This window comes from Physcomitrium patens, chromosome 16 (genome assembly GCF_059467195.1).
Source record: "Physcomitrium patens ecotype Gransden chromosome 16, ASM5946719v1, whole genome shotgun sequence".
Lineage (NCBI taxonomy): Eukaryota > Viridiplantae > Streptophyta > Bryopsida > Funariales > Funariaceae > Physcomitrium > Physcomitrium patens.
In genome coordinates, this window is record NC_143425.1 from 12,098,676 (window position 1) to 12,123,785 (window position 25,110).

General features: G+C 31.4%; 2 protein-coding genes across 2 annotated transcripts; both read right to left on the minus strand.

The window, feature by feature from the left end:
- Positions 1–1,947: 1,947 nt before the first annotated feature.
- On the minus strand, positions 1,948–4,950 carry LOC149987655 (uncharacterized). The gene is made up of 2 exons (XM_090257014.1): positions 4,374–4,950; positions 1,948–4,198 (listed from the first exon to the last, which is right to left on the minus strand). Exon 2 carries the CDS (start codon positions 3,894–3,896, stop codon positions 2,034–2,036), a length of 1,863 nt encoding a protein of 620 aa, XP_090113140.1. The 5' UTR covers positions 3,897–4,198; positions 4,374–4,950; the 3' UTR covers positions 1,948–2,033.
- Positions 4,951–17,800: 12,850 nt separating this feature from the next.
- Positions 17,801–21,824, minus strand: LOC112293876 (ubiquitin carboxyl-terminal hydrolase 24). Its single transcript, XM_024543809.3, has 8 exons — positions 21,442–21,824; positions 21,012–21,062; positions 19,993–20,667; positions 19,537–19,718; positions 19,185–19,414; positions 18,867–19,009; positions 18,462–18,650; positions 17,801–18,319 (listed from the first exon to the last, which is right to left on the minus strand). Exons 1-8 carry the CDS (start codon positions 21,526–21,528, stop codon positions 18,125–18,127), a joined length of 1,752 nt encoding a protein of 583 aa, XP_024399577.1. The 5' UTR covers positions 21,529–21,824; the 3' UTR covers positions 17,801–18,124.
- Positions 21,825–25,110: the final 3,286 nt, after the last annotated feature.

Consider the following 25,110-nt stretch of genomic DNA (forward strand, 5'->3'; position numbering starts at 1 on the left):
CAATAAGTTAACCATTTATTGATAGCTTGTAGAACAACCTAACTATGTGGCGCACATATAGAAAACTTGCCTTGCAAGTTGAGATACATGTCTTGCAAAGTCAACACATTTTGGAGGTCATATGGAACATCGCCATATAGCTCCTAGTTGAGAGTATATATGGAGGCAAGAATGAAGCCCTCTTCACTCTTGTTAATGCCTTTCTAGTCTTTAATCTTGTTTTAAGTCTTTCTAATCTTCTTATTTATGATAACAGCCATTCTAATTTAATATTATATTACCTTTGAGTGACTTTCTAGTTCTCTTCAATAATACGAAAGTATATTGAGGATTTTCTTCTGCATGCTATACTTATTAGTAGCTTACAAAATAAGCTAATTATGTAGCATCTATATGAAAAAAATTACCTTATAAGTTAAGATATGTGTCATGTAAATTCAACATGATTTGGAGGTCTTGTAGAATATCACCATATAGCTCCTATGTAGATAGTATATATAGACACAAGAATAAAGACTTCTTCACTCTTGTCAATTCTTATCTTGCTTTTAGTCTAGTTCAAAGAGTCTTTAGTTTTCTTAACTTTTGGTAATAGCTATTTCAATTTTTTATTAATATATATATATATATATTTTTTTTTATTTTTACTTTGTTATAATTCTTTGAAAAAGTCTCACTTATTTATTTGTTTTTATAAAGTTCTTGTCTTTGACATCTTGTGACTTGCATGTTGATTTCCTTGAAGATGATTGTTTGAAGATATACATAAGTAAAGAATTGAAAAAAAAGAACATTTAGGATAAACTGACTTTGACCATTTTTAGCCAACCATGCATTATAAAAGGATAATTGAACTTGTTGCAGTTGACGCCATTCACTTCTTCTATACCTACAAACACTTCTTGGACTATCCAAATGGATGGAATATTATTTATGCTTGTACTAGTCAATTCACACTACTCAAAAATAGTGTCAATTTTGAACATCGTTGTCAGATTCTTCAAAATGTAGAAAAGTTCTTTGCTCCTTTGAGCAAGGTGATGCACCAACCTTGTTCCATAAACAATTGCTTGCTGCTTACTGTCCTAATCATAGGCCAAGAAACTGAATGTTGAGTTGTCATCAGTAATAAATGTGATCATTAATTTCTTTGGCCATGCCATGGCTTAGAGGATCTTTACAATGTTAAAAAAGATCACCTTCTTTGCCAAAAGAGGAGCAAGGCCCTTTCAAATAAGAATCCTAGCTGCTACGGAAGCTAGGACCAAAGTGTGTGCAATTAAGATGATGATACAAAGTATCAAAACCATATATCACACCATTTAGCTTGCCCCAATTTCTCGCACAATAATTCTAATACTTTATATCCAAAATCATGGTGTACAAGCTCTACACTTGGCAATATCTCAAGATCAATTCTTTAAAAACTCAAAATTAATCACAAAAATTTACAATTAATACAACTTGTGCAACTTTTGTAAATCAAATGAAGAACAAACCACATACGGAATTATAACGACTAGCAATAAATTGAGCCATAAATCTTCATTATACAACATTAACAAGGTAAGAGCCAACTCCCAAATTGAAATTTGTTAAATGAGGTTGAAGAAGACTGATTCAGAAATGGGAGGCTAGGTATATGAACAAGGTATAGGAATGGCAAGAATAGAGATAGGGCATAGGAATGTAATGATGGTTTTGTAAGAATGAATTAATTTAGTAAAAATTTTGTAAAAATTTGGATTATTCTATCATTTCCTTATATATAATTATATATAATTTATATATAAATTATATTTATATATATATATATATATATATAAAATCAAAAGTATACAATCCAAACTATCATTCTTTTATATATATATATATATATATATATATATAAATACATAATTTCAAAAGCATATAATCCAAACTATCATTCCCTTATATATATATATATATATATATATAATATTTCAAAAGCATACAATCCAAACTCCATATTGTAAGGTTCCAGTTTTTTTTAATAATTGTAAAAGTAGATTTCATGTGCATTTTTTGGAGGTTTTTAAATTAATTGTTGAGAGTGCCCCTTCTTCGATGTGACACGTCACCCAGTTTACAACCCCGCTCTTCAACCCGTCCGCCGTAACCTGCGGCCAGGAACTTACTCCATCCGGTCGGGCCCCGCCCGGACCCGCGCACGGACATGACCCCACCACGTAAGCCCTAAATAAGGAATCCACAAACCCGATCAATCCCATCGTGAGGATGCCTCCAAGCGAGATCAAAGCCACAATTTCCATCGTCAAGAATCGAAGCTTCGAAATCGAGCAGTTGGGTATCGTCCCCAACTGTGGATTCGGAGGAAACTGCACCGAATTGGTGAGATTGTGCTTGAAACCTCTCTTACTGGACTGCAATGAAACCCTCTCCGGCGTGCCACAGAGTTTGCACAGGCACACGATGGGCGTTGCTGAGCTTGATTTCGATGACACCGAAGTTGCGGCGTCGCACACGTCGCCGCGGAAGTCGCGATTGTCGTCGCAATTCGGAAAGGTGTGGACCTGAGTCTCTGGATCTTGCTGTCGAGGCAGTTCTGGCTCGGATGGTTGGCTTTGTTGATGAGGTTGATGTGGGTTTTCATCCTGTTGGCTTTGTTCCTGGGGGTTTGGTTCGGTTTGCGGTGACATGCGTTCAGGTTGAGGTGCATCTGGAGTTTGTGTCGTCATGGGCAGTGTGTGCACCATTGAAGACAGCTTGGATGGCGTCCAAGTGTTCCTGTCCAGATGCATTTTGTGCCGAGTTGTCTCTCTTTGGAAGGTCTCAGACGGTCGGGTCGGATTTTCTGAGTGTTGAAGAGGGGGAACCCTTTGTTTCGGTTTTGGATTCAGCAGTTTCGCTTCATTTATGGCGTTCGCTATCATTTCTATAGCAATCTTGGTTATGCTTCGAGAAGGTTTAGTGGCTCGAAGTTGAAATAAGCTTGAATTAAGGTTGGATGGATGTGTGTTTGCTGCTGGGATGGGGCGTGTTTGCTTTTGAAACAGGTGGAGTGTGGAATCCGAGTTCCTGTTGTTCAAGACCCACAATGGAATTTCGTGTTTTTCATCCTTTTCGCCGCACTGTCCTATGGTCTCCATGGTCGAGGATTTTGATGCAAAACCACATGGATCAGCGCTTTGCCTCTTAGAATCTCTCGTTGGCGCCTTTTTCACGCCTTCGTGAGATGCACCAAAACATACAACTCGGTTTCTGATAGAATTTCGTTTAATCATCGGAGAGACTTGAGAATCTCTCGATTCCTGCAAGTCCCTGAACTTTGCAAATCCCGTGTTCTTGTCGTTGGTATGGGTGGTGAGTTTCCTTCTAACTGTCGCCATGTTACTGTGTCTACTTCTCATTATCGTTGTTGAGACTCCTCGCCCATACTTTTTGGCATGTACTTTGTCCTTTCGTTCATGGAGTGCATAAAAAGGCAAAGCATAATATGGGTCATTTGATGCACACCGAGATTCTTCGCATTCAGATCTACTCCCACATTTGCTTGCAGTGGCAAGTTCATTAAGTCGAAAATCTTGAATTATCATCCTCCGCCCCGAATTTATAGATTTTGAATTCGGTTGTCTGATATTTCTTCTCTTGCTTCCAGCTGTGATATTGTATGCTGAGTACGCAGGCTTTCCAAAACTATGGCGTGGCTCATCATTCCTATGTCCGCCTCGCAAGTCAACAAGACCGCCTTTGAGGCTTGGAGAACATTCTCTGTACCGAAGTTCGACATTCCACGCACCAAATGTCGACCCATTCATGTTGTTATCCCTTGCTAAGCCGAACATTGGACGAGACGCTTTTCCTCCCGGTAATGATGGGCAGTACTCAACATTGTTATGTTTCGACCTATACATTGGCCCGCAGCAATCACATACCTCCCATCAACGTGTTTATGTCTCCGCTAGTAGCACCCGGACGAACCTGGAAAGATAAGCCACGAAATGTTTTTCTCCTCAACAACGAGATAATGGCAAAAGTCCTCGTTGCACACTCATTGTCCTCGAGGTACAACAGTGCTGCCTTTGCCGTTTTTTTTGGACAAAACATGATGTTCTTTCTTCCCTTAAAACCAGCTACTCAAAAACAGTCTTCATTAGGTCACATGGTCGACCTGAATGTAGGACTGGATAATCCTGATCATTGAGCTCCTCAACGTCTGCAAGTGAAGAGAGCATGCAGTGGTTTAAATCATGTCTCAGACTGTAATTGTCTGCATGTGTCGTTGACAGCGAAGACGCAATGTACGTACACTCTGATCTCTTAGTCATAAGCCCAGCATCGATGTTTCACTTTCCGAGGAGATGAAATGTACTATTTGGGCAGAAATTTACACTTTACGACGCCAGAACCTTTACAAGAGCACAGAGGCGAAGTTGATGCCTGAACAGCACCCTCATATCTTTATCCCTTATTTCACCGAACATTCTTCGGTGAAAGTCTCTATGAAACGCAGCATGGAATTGGGATTGTGAGTAGTAGAAGAGAACATTGCTTCAGTTGGGGGATGAGGAGATTTGTGGTGCCTCTTCAGCAATCAGGCAGTTAAAATCTCTGAATAATGTGTCAACGCTTGCCATGCCCCCAATCAGGAAGTTTTCCCGCACAGGAGAAATCCTAAAACTACGAGTTTGGAATTGGTTAGATCAGCCGTTGGTTTAGTTTTTAATTTTGATTATAAATTAATTTGTTTATTTATTTATTCATTTTCAGATATTTGGTTATAACATCTAAAAAGGAGTAAAAATAATAAGTAAAAAATAAAAATGCGGAAAGTTCTTGCAGACAGTGCTAATTACTTCTCTGTAACATTTTCCCAATTTTTTGGCAACCATTATAAATGTTCACTAAACCCTTTTTAAACTAATATCCTTGGGATTGGGTCGATGATATTAGTTTATGGAGGTTATTAGTTTACACAATATTGCATGAAGGTATTACAAACTGCCCTGGAACCTGCTAGAACAACATGGAAGGTTATGGAGGTAGGTAGAAGGTCATGGAATATTGGGGAAGGTGACAGGACCTTCTAGAGCATGGCAGAGGATTAAAGAAGCAAGTAGAAGATCATATAATATGGTAGAAAAGAATAGAATCTTACAGAACTGAATGGAAGGTTGAGGAAAGCTCAAGCAAGGTTTCAGTTTAGGTTTTTAGATTAGCTTATATAGTAGAGCTATATTTGGAGACTCCCAAAATAGCCCCCTTTGCCTTGAAAATGAATTGCAAATCATGTCTTTTGTCCTTTTTTCAAGAAGCAAGAATAGAACAATATTGCAAAAAAGAAGTTGTTACACAACTGTAATGGACAAGGTCTACATAGCTCTCTATCAATATAAAAAAGACAATTCTTAGTTTTCATAGAAAGCTCCAATCAAATGGCTCAAAGACAACTACAACATCAAGGTTAGCCAAGCTACCATCTCTACTATGTTGGAATGGTTTGATTAACTTCTTTCTAGGTCTACTAATAACACCAATCTTAATGTCAAGTCCTAGCAAACTATCAAATACTTCAAGATGGAGTTTGCACTTATCAAGTGGTTCAATGCAAACCAAGAGTGTTCAAACCTAAGTCGTAAGCTTGTCAAAGAGAGTGCCATACAAATTTAGGCAAGTTTTACTCCAATCACAAGTCCTTCAATTTTTTGAGTGGTTGGCTAAAAGCGTTCAATTTTTACTATGGCATCTAATTTCATTGCCGCTTTAATGAGAGTGGCTGTGTAAACATGGCTGCTCTTACTAATGTCCTTCCAACTATCTATAATATTATCAATCAATACACACAGAAAGATATTTATAATATGGACAAAACTTACATATTCTACCTGATGCATATAAGTTAAGATTTTTTCTATAAAATATTGTACATGTCTAAATATGTTTTAATTTAGTTATTTTTTTTTAAGCAAATGACTTTCTTCTAAGTAAATAGCTTAAGAAATACAAGCAAAATAAATAACAGATTATTCTTATCATCTATTGCAATAGTGATAGTAGTAACAAATTTCTACTATGGATGATTTAAAAATATAAAAATCCATGTTGTTTTAAGAATACCAATATAAACATATTTAAATTCTAATATTAGAAAAAAATCTATTGCTTAGATGTTGCAAAATATCTTCTTGGAATAGCTTAAGGGATTTGATCTCCATATTTTAAGGTACAATATCATCATTAACATTGATAACTTTAGTAGCTACATCTCGCTTATTCAACTTTCTAATCACATCCAATTAAGAAACATTAAGATTTTCTACCTCCTTCTAAACATCACATCTAAGATCTATCATTATCATACTATGATTATCCGTAATTTTAAGGCATAATACTATTGTTGCTTCTATTTTTATTTTATTTTTTTGTAACAATTGGAAGACAATGTAGGTGATCTAATAAAGATCAATAACTTGTACTTCATTTAGATGGTCATTCCAACTTGAAGGTTTGAAATGAAGCAAAAAATAATTACAAATTACTTCTAATATTACAAAATTCCTTTGACAAAAGAGCCAATGGTGGATGTTGGGAAGGACTATCTTGTAGATTAAGAAGTCATTTAAGACTTCAAGTTACAAATGTGCAAGTTCCATTATTACAACCTAATGGATATTAAAAACCTATTAAACTACTTAGAGAAGCAAATTGTTGCTTATACACTAAATGTGGATAATGTCATTAAAGATCAATTCTAAAAGTGCTTTGACCACATTAAGGTCAATGAAGATGAAGGAAGTGACAATTAAGAATTCTATATAATAAGTGTTACCAAAACATATAAGATGATTGAAATGTTGAAAAAAATTTGGATGTAGGAAGATAATTCTAACATTCCATTTCTTGCTATCATAAAAGATGAAAGACAATATAACTATAACTAAGGCAAATCAATTCGTATAAATAAAAATTAATATTTTTTCTAACATATTTAATTTTATTAATTTTTTGAAACTTTCTTTTATTTTTTATTTGTTATTTTTTTAATGCTATACATAACTTATATTAATTTATAAAATTTATAGAACTATTTTAAAAAATATTAAATATCAAATTATAGATATTTATTAAATTAAATATAAGATCTATAGCGGGATTAATATCTATATATTAGTTGAGAAAGGACATTAGTATCATGGACATACATATTTATCAAGATAAAAAGTGCTAATTAAAAAATAAATATACATAGATTTGATGTTATCTTGTAGTGTAGCTTCTTAGAAGCTTCATAGATGTGTATTTATCTTTATATATATTTATAATTAATTGATAAGATAGAAACTTGGCCAACAAATTATTCATGTGTTGTACATGTAGGTATCATGTGGTATAAGCTAACAATGTGGTGCTCATATAGAAAACTTACCTTACAAGTAAAGATATGTGTCTTTTAAATTAGACATGTGTTTGAGGTCCTATAGAACATTGCCACATAGTTCCTAGTTGATAGTATATATGTAGGCCAAAATAAATCCTTCTTCATTCTTATCAATATCTTTTTAGTCTTTAATCTTATTTCAAGACTTTTTAGTCATCTTGTCTTTGGGAATAGTTATCTTTTAGTTCTTTGAGATTTATATCTTTAAAAAGAGTGCTAATTTATTATCCTTGTTTTGTATTAAAAATGAGAAGATTAGCCCACTTCTATTGTTGTATTTTGAAGTCCACTATCCACCTTTAAACTCACTTTTAATTTTTTAACACTAATTTTTTTTAAAGGTATTACTTATTATAAAAATCCTCAAAATACTATATTTAAGATTAAATCTTTTTTAATATCCTAATGAATTCACTCAAGTATAATTTATAAGTGTACTTTTCTTTGAAAATACTCTCTTGGTTTGTACCTTTGATAGAAATAAATTCTTATCTCTTTTATGACTTGAATTTATTTTTAAAAGTATTTATAGCTACTTTTTAAAAAAATAATTGAGAAAAGCTAGCAAAGATCAAACTTATATTTTTACAACAAGTATCTTATTCAATTACTTTATGTGCTTTAGAATTCCAAAATCTTGCTTGCAATATAAATTGGAATGATAAAGTCCTTATCAATGAATTTTGATATAGGTTAAAAGATAACATCAAAGATTTATTATTGTCAATATTAAAAGCAGATTCATTAGAAAAATTTATTACTTAAGTCATTGCATGCGGCAATTGATTTTTTGAAAGATACCAAGAACAAATATTTGGTTAAAGAGGAAAAAATCAAGATATAACGACAACCTCTAAGTTCACATAAGTTTATTCATAAAGGTTGGAACCAATGTAAAATGACTTAATATGTTTTAAGCATCTTATTGAGTGTGAGTGTAAAATTTATTCCTCAACCCAATTACAAGATGGCCTCAATTAGCAGTTGCTTGTAATAAGTGGTATGAAGTGGAAGTAGCAAGAACAAGAAAAAAAAAAAAAAAAGCAAAATACAAAATAAATGGAACAAGTGCAATAAAGCAATTATACACTAGAAAATTAGTCATAGTTTGTTCACTAAGTTTTTATTTAATAAAAATTTTAAAATATATTTTTTGAAAGATAATTTCTTAATCTTTTCAATGGTATAAGAAACATATAAATTCGAGTTACTATGACTAAGTTATGAAGGTTTAAAAAATAATAAGTAAATAAATAAATAATTAAATAAATAATTTTTACCTCAAAGATAACTTGCTTAAGAGATCAAGAATTTGAGCCTCACCAAGGCTCACAAGTAGTATATATGGGTCCCTAAGAGAGGCCACGAGGCCTTAGTCTTATCTTCCTAACTACCTTCAAGGTGCTACAACCTATGTGAGACTTAAACACCTCCCTTTTTACATGGATTATACTAGCTACTAATCCTCCTATTTTCTACTAGTAAAACCAATAATTTTGTATTTTTGACTTCACCATGATATTTAAAAATATCCAATTAGCCTAAAAACCTTGTTTGGCCTTCAAATTTTATTCCATTTTTTCATAATGGCTTTCGAAGTGATAAAACTCATTTTTACCAAAGTCTTAAAAATTGCTCTAAAAATTCCTTAAAAACTCTAAATAAATTTTAAATAAATTCTAAAAATTCCTATAATATTTCTAATATATTAAAATTGATATTAACCTATACTTTCTTACCTTGATGATTTTATATAGTAATAAAATCAATTTCAATCTACTATAAATTCTACTTTCTATGTAAATAACTAAAAAGATATGATATTCTTTTTCATGCATCTTTTAGCTACTAACTAATATTTATGGTTTTCTTTTTATATAAGTAATATAAATATATATTAGGCCAATTTAAATATTAATCTTAATAAATATCCCTCAATGCTCAATAATAAGTAAAAAATACTAAATCAATTAAGATAATTGCGTCCAAGATTTACTAAGACTCCAATTCTACAATTAATATTTTAATTTTCTATTTGTCTAAAGATTTCTATATTATTTACCATATATTGTGGTTCTAAAAACTCTAAATACATCTTTTTATCCTAAAACAATTAGTGAGTTGATTTGATAATTCACATTGAGCAAGAAAAGATTTGATGCCATCAAAAAGATTTATGCTTATATTATAGAGAACCTAAGCACACTACTCAATATTTTCTAAATAAGCAATGCAAATACAAAATAAAGAGGATGATTCTTTAAAAAAATAATAAATTAAAAAATAAGTTTTTTTAGCTACAATAAGAATTATACAATTAGAATCTTGTATAATATTTAATAAATATCCTATTCTTTCTTCAAATTCTTCACCTTATTTTACAATAGAAGTTTATTTAGAATCAAAAAATCACAAAGTCTTTACCTTATTAGATTCAAGAGCCTTAGCTTGTTTTATAAACAAAGCTTTTGTTAAAAAATAAGAAATATCTTTAGTCAAGTAAAATAAACTTAAGCATGTTGAAATCATAGATGGTTGTTTATTTTCCTTAAGAGACATTATCCATGAAATAGTTCCTATAAATGTAGCAATTAAAGATCATAATAGCTTAGTAGTATTCAATGTCATTAAATTTTCATCCAATCCAATTATTTTAGGATTATCATAGCTAGAGAAGTATAATCTTCAAATAGATTGGACTTCTTGTAATGTTGATTTTTTTTATATTTTAGTGAAAGATACTACTAGTCAAGTAAAAATTCATAAGTTTAATATAACCAAATTCTTATTAACAAGTGGAAGAATTTTTATGTATACAAGAAAATAAGATTCAACTTTTATTATATATGCCATATCTCTTTTTGATGGAAAAAAGTCTTCAAATAGCATTCCAAGCCAATACAAAGGTTATTAAGATGTTTTTCCAAAGCATTGTTCCTATGATTGCTTAATTGATCTTCAAGAAGAAGCTCAACTAGTATTTGGATCAATCTATAGTTTATTGCAAAAAAAGTTGGGTACACTCAAAGGATATATTGATAAAAAATTTGCTAAAAACTTTATATACTATTTTAAATTTTTAAAAAGATATCTTATTCTATTTGTGAAAAAAAAAAAAAAAAAAAAAAAAAAAAAAAAAACTTTGCAAATGTTTGCAGACTATTGTGGATTTAATAAGATTACCATCAAAAAAAGGTATCCTCTATTTTTGATTTCAAGAATTTTTGATCAACTCAATCAAATAAAGTTCTATACTAAAATAAATCTATAAGGAGCATACAACTTAATATGCATCAAAAATAAAAAAATAAATAGAAGACTATATTTCAAACCAAATATGGATATTTTGAATATAATATCATGCCTTTTAGATTGATAAATGTTCCAAATTTATTTTAATATCTAATAAATAATGTCTTTTGTAAATTTCTTGATGATTTTATCATCTATTATTTTGATGATATTTTAATATATTCTAAAAACATAGAAGAGAATAAACTTCATATTTATTTTATGTTGTAAAACCTAAGAGATGGAAGATTATTGACTAAGATAGAAAAGTGAATATTTCACACTATTCAGCTTCACTTTTAAAGACACATTATTTCAAATGATGGCCTAATAATGGATTGAAATATTTCAAAATAGTTACAATCATGTAATATTTTTTGAAATTTATCAATTATTATCAGATCTTTATTAAGATTTTTTTTTAAATTGTTGTTCTTTTTACATATTTGATATATATAAAAAAAATTGAGTGGAACAAAGAAGTTGAAGCATCTTTTGAAGCTTTGGAGATATCATTTATTTCTATATCAATCTTATATCACATCAAATTTTTCAAAATATTTTTTATAGAAACAGATGCATTAAATTTTACTATGGGTGTGATTTTTTTGCAAATAGGAATAGATGATAAATTCCATGCAATAGCTTTTTATTCCAAAAAAAATTCTATAATCAAGATTAATTATGAGATCTACAATAAAGAGCTTCTTTCAATTAGGGATTTATTTCAAAAATAGAGACATTATTTAGAAGGCACTTCTAGCCTAATTATTATATATACAAATTACAAGAACCTCAAGTACTTCATGATAATATATATCTTGAATTGTCACCAAATCTATTGAAGCATGTCTTCATCAAGAATAGATTTTAAAATCACTTATGAATGTAGAAAATAACAAGATTTATCATATATCCTTTTTAAATATTCTTACCTTGCACTCAAAGAAAGAAATACAACTTTTAATTGAAAAAAAATAATTCTCTTGAAGTTGGAGCATTTTCATCTTTGACCAATGAAACCAACATTGATTCTTGATTCAACATTTTTCAAGCAAGTTCAATCAAGTATGTCCTTTAATTCTCTTATTCATAATATTAAGAATAATTATTTTAAATTTTATAATACTTCTAAGTTCAAGTTCAAGAATAATCTACTTTATTTTGAAAGACAATGATATATTCTAGAAGACAAAGCATAATTACATGTTCTTCAAGTTAGTCACATTTTTCTAACATTTAGGTATTTTAGATGTAAAAAGACTTTAGAGCTAATATTAAGAGATTTTTAGTAATTTTACATGTGGAAGGCAAACAAAAACTTTATACAATCATGTAACATTTTTTCAAAATTAAAAACTCTTCATCATTGATCTTATGGACTTCTTTAGCCATTACTTATTCCAGAATAACCATGATCTTCTATTTCTATGGATTTTATCATATATCTTGTATTCTTAGGTCTATATGATTTTATATTTATAATAGTAGATCATTTTATTAAGATGTTATATTTTGTACTATGTACAAAATCTATCACTAGTAAAAAAAAATAGTTAATTTTTTTCTTGACAACCTCTATTACTTTCATAGATTGCTCTAGAATATTATATCAAATAAAAGAACTCAATTTATATTAAGATTTTAAAAAAATCTCTTAAAGATTCTAAAGATAGATATAAAATAATTTTTAACTTTCCATCCTCAAATCAATAAACAATCAAAGTATGTAAATCAAGTTTTGGAACAATATTTGAGGTATACCATCAACTACTAGTAAGATGATTGGATAATTTTTTTTACCATTGGCAAAGTTTACTTATAATAGTATAATATATTTTTTTATACAAAAAATATTTCTTTTTATTAAATATGATTATCATCTACAACTTGATATATTTTACTTCTCAAAAATTGATAAACTTGCAACAAAAGATTTCACAATTTATTTATCTAATCTATATACAACAATAAAGACACAACTAAAAGAAACTAAAAAACAAAAAAAAAACCAATACAAATGCCTATTGCAAGAAGCAACCTCAATTCCATATTGGCAACAAGGTATAATTACTTCATCACAATATCAAGACTAGTTGTCCTTGTGACAACTTAGATTACTATAGGCTTGAACCATTTTCTATTTGTTAACAAATCAATTCAATTGCTTATTGATTATATCTATTGGAATCTATGAAGATTCATCTCATATTCTATATGTCTTTTTTTGAGCTATGTAAGACAATGAATATCTTGAAAAGAAAATAAATGCCAATTTTTTCTTGTAGAAGTGGATAATTATCAAGATTTCAAGATAGAAGGAATTTTAGACTTAAGGCAGTGCCAAAATAGGTTGGAATATCTTGTTCGTTGGTGCAGATATAATATTAGTGAATTAATATAGGAGCCAGTTAAGAATCTTGTAAACGCAACAAAGAAGATTGATGTTTTTTTATTGATGACATCTATCAAAACCAAGATAAAAATAGGAAATCTTTGCTACAAAAAAATGCACTTTAAGAAAGATTGTATTTCATCTTGTATCTTTGTTTGTACTTTTTTTATATTTGTGGTGCTAAAAAAATAAAGAATCAATAACCAGCAAATTCAATTCAAAAATTATTATTTTTTGACTTATTAAACAAGACATTACAATTGTCATAGCTTTTAAGACAACATAATCAAAATAAAGATCTTCAAAAATGATAAGTTTTCTTTCAAATAGATAGCAATATATAACAAATTTGATATCATGACTTTAGAAAAAATGTCCAATATTTGGTGATTTAATCAGATGTAAAAATAATTCCTAACACTCTTACAAATATTTTGTTTCAAAGAAGTTACTAAAGCCTCAACAACGACCAAATAATAGGGTAGTCTTTACATCCTACAATAAAACATTATCAATGGCTGAAAAGATCTATCAACTACCTTCAAAAGAAACAAAGATCAACGTATATGGAAAATATAATTCATTGCATCTTTGACTTCTTTAATATATGATGATTGCTTTCTATAAAACTTATCGTTAGAAGAGTAGATAATGTCATAAAATATATATTTATCTAGATAAGAAATACTATGTATGAGATAAGTATAGATAGATTTGATATTATCTTGGATATATGGAAAATATAATTCATCGCATCTTTGACTTCTTTAATATATGATGATTGCTTTTTACAAAACTTATCCTTAGAAGAGTAGATAATGTCATAAAATATATATTTATCTAGATAAGAAATACTAGGTATGAGATAAGTATAGATAGATTTGATATTATCTTGTGGCAAAGTTGCATATATATATATATATATATTTGATTTTATACATGTTTATAATTAATTGATAGATTAAAAACATGGCCAAGAAGTTAGCTATGTGTTGCAAGAGTAGGTATCTTATGATATAAGCTAACAATGTGGTACATACATGGAAAACTTGTCTTATAAGTTAAGACATGTATCTTTTAAATTCGACACATATTTGAAGTTATATAAGATGTTGTTACGTAGCTTCTAGTTGATAATATATATAGAGGCAAGAGTGAAGCCTTCTTCACTCTTATCAATGTGTTTCTTGTCCTTAGTCTTATTTCAAGACTTTTTAGTCTTCTTGTCTTTGGCAATAGCTTTTCTAATTTAACATTATACCATCTTTGAGTGATTTTTTTAGTCTTTCTAAGTAATATAAGAGTATATTGATTTTTTTAGTTTTTAAAGATTCATATCCTTGACAATTAATTAAGGCAATATTTATTAACAAAAATTTATTATAACTATAAATTCTTCAAAACTTATTTTTTAAAAATTTCATAATTTTATTTCAATAAATATTTTTTAATAAATATCTTTTAATAGGTATGGTTTTAATTTAATAAACTTAATGTATGTATGAGATATAAGAATGATTATTTCAATGAAATCATATGAGTTGTATAAAATAAATAAAAATAAATACTTTAGTAAAATTATCAAACATGCCAATTTTTAAATTCTAATTTGATTTTTGGAATTATATAAAATAATAAATTACTACTTAAATTGCTTATACAAATTAGATAATACTAACTTCTTTAAACTTTAGAACCAAATACACATATATGTATATTTAATTATAATCCTCAAAAAAAAATTCTACATTTTGGTTTTATTCCCTTATATACTTATTTTCAAATAAAAAAAATTTATCATATACAAAATAAAATTTAAAACAGTTTTTTAAAAAATAATAATAATTTTTTCTATTTTCTATAATTTAATAAATATGCTAGCTAAATAAATTAATAATTATTCGTATTATGTGTAGAATACTTATAAATAATTTTTTATTATATAAATATAAATTGGAAATAATTAAAAAAATATATTAAATTTTAGACTGATGTTGTTTTAATAAAAAATGATCTCCCAACTTCAAATGATCAAATAATAAATATATATATATATATATATATATATATATATATATATATATATATGTATATATAAAATATAGATACTAATTTGAATAAATTTTTTAAAATATATATTTTTTATTTTTAATAGTATTATAATAAAAATAAATTTATATAATATAATATAAATATTCATGATACTTAAATTTATTATTAAAATAAAATAAATAATATATTTTAAATATTTATTTTAATAATAAATATAGATATCATAAATTTTTTAAAAATTATATTACTAAATTTTATGGTATTGGAATTTTCATACTAAGATAAGAATACTTATAAAAAAATATGATGAAAGACTTAAATAGAAGATTTTATAAAATTATACATAGTCTTAATCTACCATTGTTCTTTTTCATCTTGTAAATGCTGCAATATATAGCAATCTTGCTTCTTTAAAATATATATATATATATATATATATATATACTTTCTACATATTTAATAATTTTTTAATTTGGATTAGTATATAATATTGATATTTCTTAAATTTACCATGACTACAAGCAATTATTATATTTTAGTGAATAATAACTAATATGTTTTTTAAATAAAGTCATAATTTCTTTAAATTTTTTAAGTGAACAAAAAACACACTCTTATTCTTCAAATGCAAATCAATATTTTTAAACAAAGAAAACCAAAACCATACAATGAAAAGTAATTAGATTAAAATATCATACAATAAACAAAGAGATATTGTTAAGTTACTAGAAGGTTTAGAAGTCTTAAAAAATCACAATTTTAAAGAAGATTTGGCAATCGTATAGATAGCAAATAATCTTATTTTTACTAATACTATTATAAAACTAAGAGTATTTTTTGAAATTTCATACAAAATTTATTTTTTAATGAAATTACTTAATCATGCTTAATAGCCAAGCTATTGTAGAAGCTCATGAAGAAGCTTTATAACAAGACTTGATGCTTAAAATTAAAAATTATTAAATTATTTTTCAATAGTTTAAAAAAATATGAAAGGCACTAAAAAAAATTAAATTTCTATAATAATAATAATAATAATAATAATAATGCATATATATATAGATATTGAATTTTGTATTGTAATTTTTTTAAATTAATAAAATTATTATTTATTTATTTTGATATTTTATAATTAATATCTCTAATAAATCTTTACAACCATTAAAATAGATAGATAGTCACAATTTGTATATATTAATTTTTTTTTGTAATCGTCTATATTTATGCATTATTTTATGATGAGATACTATCTATTGTTGTTATAGAATGTTATATCCTATCAATATTTTCAATTGACACATTAATTATTAGTCTTGAGCTTTGAATTTAATAATTACAAAAGTTGCAATGGAAGTTGTCTCTATGATCTAATTTGAATTAGAAATATCTATGGCATGTGATTAGATTAAAGAAAAACAAAAACAAAAAAATGTTTCTATAGTTATTACAAAATCAAAGAGCATGATACTAGTGCATGCCACTATGTAAACAAAGTTTGCCACCTTTCATACATGGGTCACACCCAACCTTTAATTTTTAATACACCATCTTTAAAGTCAATTCTTTTTTTCACCTAAGTTTAATTAGGAATTATAACCATTTTTCACTACAGCTTGCATCTAAACCTTGTGGATCAAATAAAATGACCTAATCTTCATTGTACCATCTTGATCTCTATTCTAAGTAATTTATTCAACATTAAAACATTTTGTTAGAATGTTGTAGAATGAATTGGATGAAAACTCTACAATATATTTGTAAGTCCCCACATTAACATGATGTTATGTAAACCGCAAATTAGATCCTATGTAATTTTGTTTTTCCCGTGTAGTAGCAAAGAGGTTAACCCTCTTTTGTTTCAAAAAGAAATCCCTCTGCTCGCCCACATAGTCACCCTCTACAACTGAACATGGTGTCCGCTGTAATCGACCACCATCATACAGATTTGAGTGCGGCAATTGCTAAAAACCTCACTTTTATTCTACAAGATTAGCTAAGGGAACGAAGGAGATTCATTCGGTTGCATCGATTCCGAACTGCAGTCTCTTTCATGACGAGTGACAAATATGAATTGATTTGCTATGTCGAGGCAATGTCAAGAATCTTCACAGATCTGGTGGCTAATCTGGAGGACTCAGAGACGCGGGACATAGCGTCGGAACAGTTGTCGTGGTCCGAATACTGACTTGACATGAACTACGGAGACATTGTAATCAATTCGTTAAGAATCGAGTAAGCATAATACATTAATATGAACCAAATCTGATTAAGGAAGAATGCTGCGGGCTGGGGTTCAGATAGTGAAAATCCATCTTAGTTGAATGATTATGCGGACACGCAGAATCGTGTGATGAATTGTAAGTACAAGAACAGTTTCATCACATGCAATCGAACATAATCACGTACAAGATATACCCATGTAGTACATGGTGCGAAATAGAGAAGTTTCCGTGTTAATATATGGATTTCAGAATTAACATAGATCAGATGGATTTCACAATTGAAACATCAGAAATTAAAAGTGAGTGTGTTATGACTGTCCTTGCTTGTGAAGTTCAAGATAAGTAATAAAGCGAATATATGCCCCTCCCAAAAAATTAAAGGATCAGAAAAATACCATCCATGTAAATCACAGGGGATACTTGACAGAACCGTTGTTGTCATTTACTAAAACTCGAGTACCAAACGTTCTGATTCATACAACACGACTACTAAATCTACACTTCTACCCGATAAGTGGACCTCTACTCAACACCTGCACTGAAAATACAAACTAGTTCTTTCAGAACCAACTTCCACTTCTTTGACCTAACAAACAATCTTAGATTGCAATAATATTGAGGAAGTTGTGGGAAGATGCAGGGCAGAAAAGTGACGGTATGTTCGATCACACAAGGAACATGAATGATGCCATGACCTGCAACACTTGATGAACCTGTAGGAGGACTTACATGAAGTTGCTTTGATCAATGTGACACGCGTTTGTAGAAAAGAACATATGTATGCTCCTGTAGGACCTGGTTGATAGGAACTACAGATACTACTGCATCGTCAAACCTTAACCAGCGTCCGTCAGGCTGTCTACAATCAGCTGTGTAATGACCAGTAGATGGGTTATTTCCATGGTGAGTTACAGTTGCCACCAGCTCATATTTCCGTCCCTGCATTCCGATATCACAGCTATCGTCAAAATCAAATAATAATGGCACAACTGCTATTATCCATGAAAATGTATCCTTTGAACGGAATTATACTTCCTTGCAAGGATAATAAGATTGCAGAAGCATGGCAAGCAGAACATACCTCAGTAGCGGAACCGGTTGAAGTTGCTAGAAGTTCCCGTCCTATTGTAAGGGAATTGGAATATTTTATAGCCTTATTCAGCTTGCCACTGCCAGAGGCTCCATAACTAAATCGCATTAAATGAACAATCAGCACTGATGGTAATGACTGAATCTTAATAGCCTTGCTTGCACTGACCACTTCTGAAGCCTGTTCAAGATCATGATCCAAGTAGTATTAAATACTAGCAGCGGAAAGCCTAGAATACCAGTTCCTCAACACTTATCAGAGAAAAACTCTGAGCCATTTACTTAATGAGGTGATATTGCACGCATTCCGCACGTATGTTAACGTCAGACCATAACTTGAGGGATGTCAAAACAATCTCAAAAAGTATGTTGGGCAACTAAAAGTCGGGTAAATAACCTTGCTTGATGCTGCTTTGTAGCCTTCTAAAGATTCAGGTGCTGCAAAAAACCTGAGAGCATCCTCAATACTTTGTACAGCATCAGAAAGAATATCAAGATGCAAAACTAAAAAAGGTTGTACTGTTGCTGAAGCTTTGTTGCCTGTTCACAAATAAAAACATCCAGGTCAGCGTAACTCGAGTTATCTTTCATTTTCTCATTCACTGCACCACCCGTCAGAACATGAACGCCTAAAGGATTAACTTCGGATGATGCACGAAATTATTCAGTTGAATAAGCTCAAAACATCAATATTAGGGTTTACTAAAGGTAATACCTTTAGCCTTCACAACACTGCAGAGTTGGCCCCCAAATATGTCACTGAGTGGAGATTTTATGGTCATATGAGTCCGGGTCAAAGCACTCTTGTTTTTAGGGCCTACTATTTCCCACTCCTCATCATCAACCACTGCATTCTGCCCAACTATACTTCTGCCCTCAAGCCACAACAGCTCCTCATGCAGGCGATCCATTACATGACTCAGGAATTCTTGGGCGTCTTCCTGCCTGTCGAACGTAGTCAATCAAATAGCTCATGAAGGGGCACTGCAACCACTGAAGAAAAGGAGAAAGGAAGAAAGAAATAATCATAATCATAATAATAACAGCGGAATCTGGATGATAAATACCTTGGTCTCCCCCGTGGAGGCTGATCAGGGCTGAAACTGCGGAGAACATCATCAAACATCACTGGAGCGAAGGGTCTCCCAACATCTACTGGACCTAGTTTCTGGTCCTTCTGCTCAGGTTCACTTGCAACGCGAAATTGACCAGCAAAACTGGCGAATGCCCTTAGGGCTGGAAATCCTGTCTGCGACCACCAAAGGAAATTGAATGATTCCTCAGTTACAAAATATCAAAAAAAATTAACAGCTTTGAACAACTGATAACTGTGGACGTAACAATCATGAAACTTGAAAGGACAAGTTAGAGGCTAATTTCTTGTTGATATACACATTATGTAAACTACTCTTCATGCATGCATGGAATTCTAAACCCCTGCAAAGATGAACTTAAGACAACAGCTTAGTAAACAGCAACACAAAGCATGGGGATCATTATGTTGACTTTGCGTAGGAACTAACCGGGGGAAGGGTACGTGACTTTATGGTAGCAAGCAGGTTCAAAAAGGGTGGACAAGCTAACAATGCTTGCAGCGTAGAATTGGCGAAACACGTGTTGCCAGTATTGATCAATCCCCTTGGCTGCAGCTTGGGTACGGCTTCGGTTGTTAGCTTACTAGCGAGTCTTGCTACAGGCTTTCCTTGCCCTGAAGCCCTCCCAGAGATCCTGCCTGCATCACCAGGCACTGGTTGAACACCGACCAACGATGCCCATGATTTTGGAGCTTGCTTCGTATTCGAGCGATGGTCATTTTCAGCCAGAGCTTGTGCCTGGGCCTGCTCAACTCTACCTTCCTTACTAGGTTGTTTAGTATCTCCTTCATTCTCGAAGGTACCTGCCTCAGCTTCTGGACCCTTCTCCCTTCGTTGTACAGCTGCCTCATCTGCTGGTGTCCTCCTAGAGACATCTGTCGATCCCACTTGTACACTGGGAAGTACCGCCGCACCATTTTCCCCAGATCGTTCCTCAGGTGCAAAGGTATATGTATCATAAGTATGTAATTCACCAAGTCCAGTAAGATCACCAAATTGAAACGATGGCAACGAATCTCTTCCCTTGTGCAGCGCTTGCCTGACAGGAGGTGACGCCGATTGAAATAACTTTGCTTCATTCTCACTGAATGAACCAAATACAATCTGTTCAATCAACAAACAAGTCAGACGTATACCAAGGACCTAAATTTCTCTAGTGTTTCTGCACCACAGTCACCGCATATAACAGTCATTCGGAAGAGATAGAGCTAGTATGAATGTGGGCACTGCTACAACATACCGAGGACCTCAACTAGGATAAAGAAGTTTCTCAATCCAAGTGGGAATTCCAGCAGAGATAAAACGACGAAAGGCGCACTACAATAAGAAAATGAACAAATGTGGGACTTTTCTGATTTTGTCTGGCTCTTGGAAGATATATGTTACTCAGATCAAAGACGTGCAAAGGTATAATTAACATAATGAATGGAAATTCGAAGTCAACGAACCCCAAAATCGCCAAGAACTGTGCCCTCCTTCAGCTCAGATTTCTTCGGCAACTGCAACCACAAATTGATCACAACTTCGAATAATCAGCTTCAACTGCAGAGCCCTCTAAAAATGCACGACCAAACCGACAGCTCGTGTCTTCCAGTCATGCATCCTGCGTTGATACACAAAAAAACCCTCAGAGGCGGACGCCACAAACCAGAGCTTTCGCCGCAAACACTATGCCACAAAACCAAAACCCTATCTTTGAACACACCGACAAATCCACAGGCTTCCTTCCCCAGATGGCTACGGGATCCCAAACTTCAGTATGAGGGTACGATAAACGCCTACTCTCTCGCGATAGAGACCAAGGAATCGCAGGGCAATTGCCAATCCGCCAAACACAACGTCCGTCCTGAGGCGACACACAGAAAGTAACTGGAATACCTCATAGATCTTGTTCTGGCGATGATCAGCGAGGTTATCTGGTGCAGCGGTGTTCGGAGGACGCAAAGGCCCTCCTTGGCCCGCCATGGCTCACCACAACCCGCCCCGCACTCCGCCAGACCTCTCCGACCTCGTCGTCCACGTTCTACTCCTCCTCCTCCTCCTCCTCCTCACGGTTCTCCTAATCTTTCCCCGCAATCTCAATCACCTCCCCCTCTTCCTCCTCCTCCTGCCCCTCCCCCCACGAGCGGCGCTCCCTATCGGATTGAAATCCCGACGCTCATTCTCTGCAGCTAAGGCTGGAGCTACTGGGGTTGTGGCTTTGGCGAAACCCTAACGCTAACTCAGTCCAGAGTGTACACCAGGCAGAGATCTCCGTCGCAGCAGCGCTCCCTTAAGCTGCCGTTCCCACTGCCCTCCTTCATTCACTCACTCACTGAGCTCCCTCACTCGCTGCCTTTGCCTTTCACTTTAAAGTCTCGACACTTTTTGAGCCTTGCTTTTAAAGTGAAGAGGTTCCCTCCTTGTTCCCATTTTGTTCGTGTGGTTGGCTGTCCAAGTACAATTGAACTTGTACTCGTTGTATGTTATCTACATCGATTGGAGACAAATTTTATATTTCAAGAAAAACAAAATTTGATTGACTTGGGTATCAAATTCTGATTGCTAAAGTTATAGTTTTATTATTTCTAAATTAAATACAACAGAAAAAAATATACATACCTCAAGAAACTCATGAAGTATCTGATCAAAATTGGAAAAATAAAAATGAGTATAGAAGAAACAAATCATTTGCACATCTAAGAAGAAATTTATGTGAAATTACAAAAAGAACGTGACCAATGAGAGGAAGAAATTGGTTGAGATGGAAATCAATTTAGCGTAAGAATTAATCATTATAATAAAACCTTAAAATTTGAAGGATGAAGTAATGATAGAAATAAAAATATATAATGTGAATCAATGCAATGGATAGACAATAAAAAGGAACTAATTTTAATGAACCATTTTATAATTTAGAACATGTTGTCTTAATATATATATATATATATATATATATATATATGTCCATTTCTTCAAGATCCACTGCCAAAAACATTTAATCTCAAATAGAGATGACAAACAAAACAAAGAGTTTCAAAAACTCATCTTATAACACCATGTAAATTATGCATTTAAATCTTTAGGAATAAAATCGACAGTAATTTCTTGAGAACTATAGTCTCATTTATGTTTGGATATTTGGAAAGCTTTAACATTGAATTGGTATACTTGCACAAGAAACATATTCCAAACTAAGCCATGCACAATTATAAAAATATATATACAAAGTAAATATGGCACAAAATAATAATTTACTAAATTAAAAATGCAAGAATTCTAATAATATATATGATACAAATTATGATTTTTATCATTTTTTTTCACTAGCTTATAATCTAATAGCAAAATCAATACAAGAAAAAAAGAAGAAAAAAAATTCAAATGAATATTCGTGTATTAAAGCAAGCACTGATAAGCAAAGCTACAATGTTATAATATTATATAAAGTTGCAATTCTTTTTCATAGATGTAGAATGCAGTTTGAAAAATATGTGACATGGTATTAAGATGGAGTGAATAATGACTGCAAGGAGTTAATAAAGGACATCTAACATACTTGCTACTTCAATATGTTTTAATTTTAATTTTAATTTTTTTAGTATCTATCAAAGATAGAATATTGATAACACAATCAAATATTAAAAACATGATTATATAATAAAACTGAAGGCCAATATGGAATAGAGATAAGTTTTTCAGACACGATACAAATAAATTTTATTACTGTATATAAAAAACTATTGAAGAAGTAGTGAATATTCAATTATTTAATTTGGTAAAAAGTTACAACTTAAATTCATGATAGATGTTTGAGGAACAACAAAAATATAAACATATTGAGGAATGGAAAAATGAATTCAAATCATTTACATATAGATGTGTTCTAAAGATAAGCATATGTATTTAACAATGAATAAAATCATAAAGTTCAATTATGAAATATAGCAAGAAAAAAATCATAAAAATATGTTAAAATTACATTCAAACTGCATTGAAACTATTTAAATTTAATTAAAAATACTATATTTTTTCATAATCTAAAAGATATTTAAAATAATAAAAATAATTCCTCAATAACTACAAATAACTAAATTAATGGTGTTTTCTACATACATAATCTCTTAAAATATTCTTATATAAGTTCATACTATTGAATTTAAAAACTGTAGCCTTTCATGTGTGATTTACAGAAAAAGAAATGACAAAGTTGTGTATGTATGTTGTATGTATGTATGTGTCAAGGACAAGAACATGATAAAGACAAATAAACAAGTGAGACTTCTCTCATAGAAAGATGACAAAATAGAAATAACTTGATATTTATATTAAGAAAGAAACTCGAATGGCTATTGCCAAAAGTCAAGAAAATTAGAGACCCTTGAAACTAGACTGGAATCAAGAAAGAAGTTGATAAGAGTGAAGAAGGCTTCATTCTTGTCTCTATATATATTATCTAACTAGAGGCTACATGGCAACGTTCTATAGGACCTCCAACATGTGTTGACTTCGTAGGACACATGCCTTGACTTACAAGGCAAGCTTTTTTACGTGAGGGCCACATAGTTAGCTTGGTCTTTAAGCTAATAACATGTGTGGCGCATGGCCAACTTGTTAACCACGTTTCTAATCCCAAAAAATCAATTAAAGATACCTATAAAGTCAAAGTAGTGTCTATAAAGCTTCTAGGAAGCTTTCATATCAAATACTATAAAATCAACTTACTTTTATCTATTTTTACTTAATTCTACCTATTTATACATGTAATTATTGGCTTACATGCATATGTTTATGACATTACCTCCTGTCAGGGACAAGAACTCGATGAAAGCTAAAGAGTAAGTGAGACTTTTCTCAAAAAGAAATAGGACAAAATAGAAATATGTATATTAAGAAAGAAACTGGAATGGCTATTGCCAAAATACAAGAAAACTAGAGACCCTTGAAACTAGACTAGAAGCAAGAAAGGAGTTGACAAGAGTGAAGAGGGCTTCACTCTTGCCTCTATATATACTATCTAACTAGAAGCCACGTGGCGATGTTCTATAAGACCTCCAATATATGTTGACTTTCTAGGCCACATGCCTTTGCTTGCAAGGCAAGTTTTCTATGGATGGACCACGTAGTTAGCTTGTTCTTTAAGCTTCCAACATGCGTGGCACATGGCTAACTTGTTGACCAAGTTTCTAACCTAAAAGTCAACTATAGACTCCTATAAAGTCAAAGCAGCGTCTATGAAGCTTCTAAGAAGCTTCTCTAGAAGATATTACACAATTAACCTACTTTTACATACTTTTATCTATTCATATAGGTAATTATATGTATGTCCGTGGCATTACCCCCCCTTCTAGGGACGAGTTCCACGAGGAGCGGTGATTATATATTGAGAAAATCTAATATGCGGCGAATTGTATTTGCTACATACTCTGATCTTTGTTCTCTTCGAAGATAGTTGATGGGTCCTCTTAGCCATCGATAGTGTCCCATTCCAGGGCGAGAAGACCACCCTGTTATTTGATCACTGTTGAGGCCTTCATAACTTCCTTCAAATAATACATTTGAAACACC

Excerpts from the sequence above, each read along its gene's own strand:
- LOC112293876 (XM_024543809.3), bottom strand. The coding sequence starts at position 21,528 with ATGGCGGGCCAAGGAGGGCCTTTGCGTCCTCCGAACACCGCTGCACCA. Across the intron at positions 21,063-21,441 it reads GCCAGAACAAGATCTATGAG|TTGCCGAAGAAATCTGAGCT; the intron begins GTATTCCAGTTA and ends TTGTGGTTGCAG. Across the intron at positions 19,719-19,992 it reads AGTCACGTACCCTTCCCCCG|ACAGGATTTCCAGCCCTAAG; the intron begins GTTAGTTCCTAC and ends TGGTGGTCGCAG.
- LOC149987655 (XM_090257014.1), bottom strand. The coding sequence starts at position 3,896 with ATGTATAGGTCGAAACATAACAATGTTGAGTACTGCCCATCATTACCG.